The sequence below is a fragment of the Wasmannia auropunctata genome, unplaced genomic scaffold, assembly GCF_000956235.1.
Source record: "Wasmannia auropunctata unplaced genomic scaffold, wasmannia.A_1.0 LD318241.1, whole genome shotgun sequence".
In the NCBI taxonomy this organism is placed as follows: domain Eukaryota; kingdom Metazoa; phylum Arthropoda; class Insecta; order Hymenoptera; family Formicidae; genus Wasmannia; species Wasmannia auropunctata.
In genome coordinates, this window is record NW_012044649.1 from 1 (window position 1) to 1,307 (window position 1,307).

At 30.8% G+C, this 1,307-nt stretch overlaps 1 protein-coding gene across 4 annotated transcripts in view; it reads right to left on the reverse strand.

Annotated features, from left to right (window-relative positions):
* Window positions 1-332: 332 nt before the first annotated feature.
* The window catches only part of LOC105460652 (protein spire homolog 1-like), a 28,976-nt gene continuing 28,001 nt past the window's right edge, over window positions 333-1,307 (reverse strand). Inside the window, exons 10-11 of one of the 4 annotated variants that reach the window (XM_011707145.1) lie at window positions 1,073-1,191; window positions 333-607 (exon numbers count right to left, since the gene is read on the reverse strand). In XM_011707145.1, the coding sequence (XP_011705447.1) occupies window positions 488-607; window positions 1,073-1,191 (239 nt within the window). In that variant the 3' untranslated portion in view covers window positions 333-487. The remainder of the gene's footprint in view (window positions 608-1,072; window positions 1,192-1,307) is intronic. The other 3 variants (XM_011707146.1, XM_011707144.1, XM_011707147.1) reach the window with 3 other exon arrangements.

Sequence of the window (1,307 nt, forward strand, 5' to 3'; positions counted from 1 at the left end):
ACGTGTGCTCTTCCGATCTTATAACTCGAGATTTACTTAACCAAAAAACATTTTATCTATGTGTTTGGGAAAGCTCTCGGAATAAGCTATAAGAATACGCAATAAAAAAATGGGGAGTTCCATTTAAAAAATTATTATTTTAAATACACATTTATCCTAAAAAATCAATAATTCTTCGGCATCCTTTCCCGTTATTCGATTAAGCTGAAATTTTACAGGAATTGTTTTTTTGTGAGAAGAAATCATTCTAAATTATGAGACTAAAAAATTCCATAACTCGAAAAATAAGGATCACCCTAGTATGTATTCTATAAACAACACAAGAAAAGCATCTGGACACTGCCGAGATTCAAACCTAGGCTTTTCCTCTTTCGGACAGTCACTCTGCAAATGAGCACGTCTTCTCTTTTATACTTCTATGTTTCACCTATATATCTTACAGTTTGGCCAGTCTGATAACACATTCGTCCACTATTTTCCAATAACTCTACTTCTGTTTATTAACTTCAGGCTTCTCTATACATTCCTTTCTGAATATCGACACATATACATCTTGTACATCCATGTACAAGGTACGTAAGAGGAAACAGGAAAGGCGCTTGCCCCCCTAAATTTTGACAAGGAAAAACAATTAAATTATGAAAATTATTCTTTTAACAAAAAGAAACAAGCTGGAAGAAGTATTAAGAAAATTTATTGAAGATTCTCAAAGATTGGCTTTATTATAAGTATTTTATTATTTTAATAAATTTTTATCCCTTCCCTTTTTTCTCCTGATTGAAATTCGAAATATATTCATGCATGCATCTCTAGAAACCTTAATGTCTTTTCTGGTTTTTTATAATCCAAAGATAAGTAAATCCACTTCTAAATATTATAAGCAACAACATCATGAAAAAAAATATTAAAACGGTCCTGAGCACTGTTGGAATTCAAATCCAGGCCTCTATTTTTCTAATTATAAGTAGCTATGCTGTCATTGAGCCATAACTATTCCTATTTGATTGACTTCTGTATTTTATATATCTTACAATATCTAGATGCTATAAAGAAATCGGAGAGTTATAAAAACCTTTAAATCAAAGTCGACAGGTATCACTTTCTTGGTTCGCCTAGTAATATCCAAATTTCTTCCAGATGGCTTTGGCAACAATTCATGTTCATTGATATCTTCTCCGTTCTGCGTTATATCTGAAAAGTTAAATTTGTCCTCAATATAATTAAATTTAGATAATAATTAATATTAATCGCATCAAGGTGCATTAAAATTATTTATAGTTGCTTTCCATTTTCACCCAAGTGATACT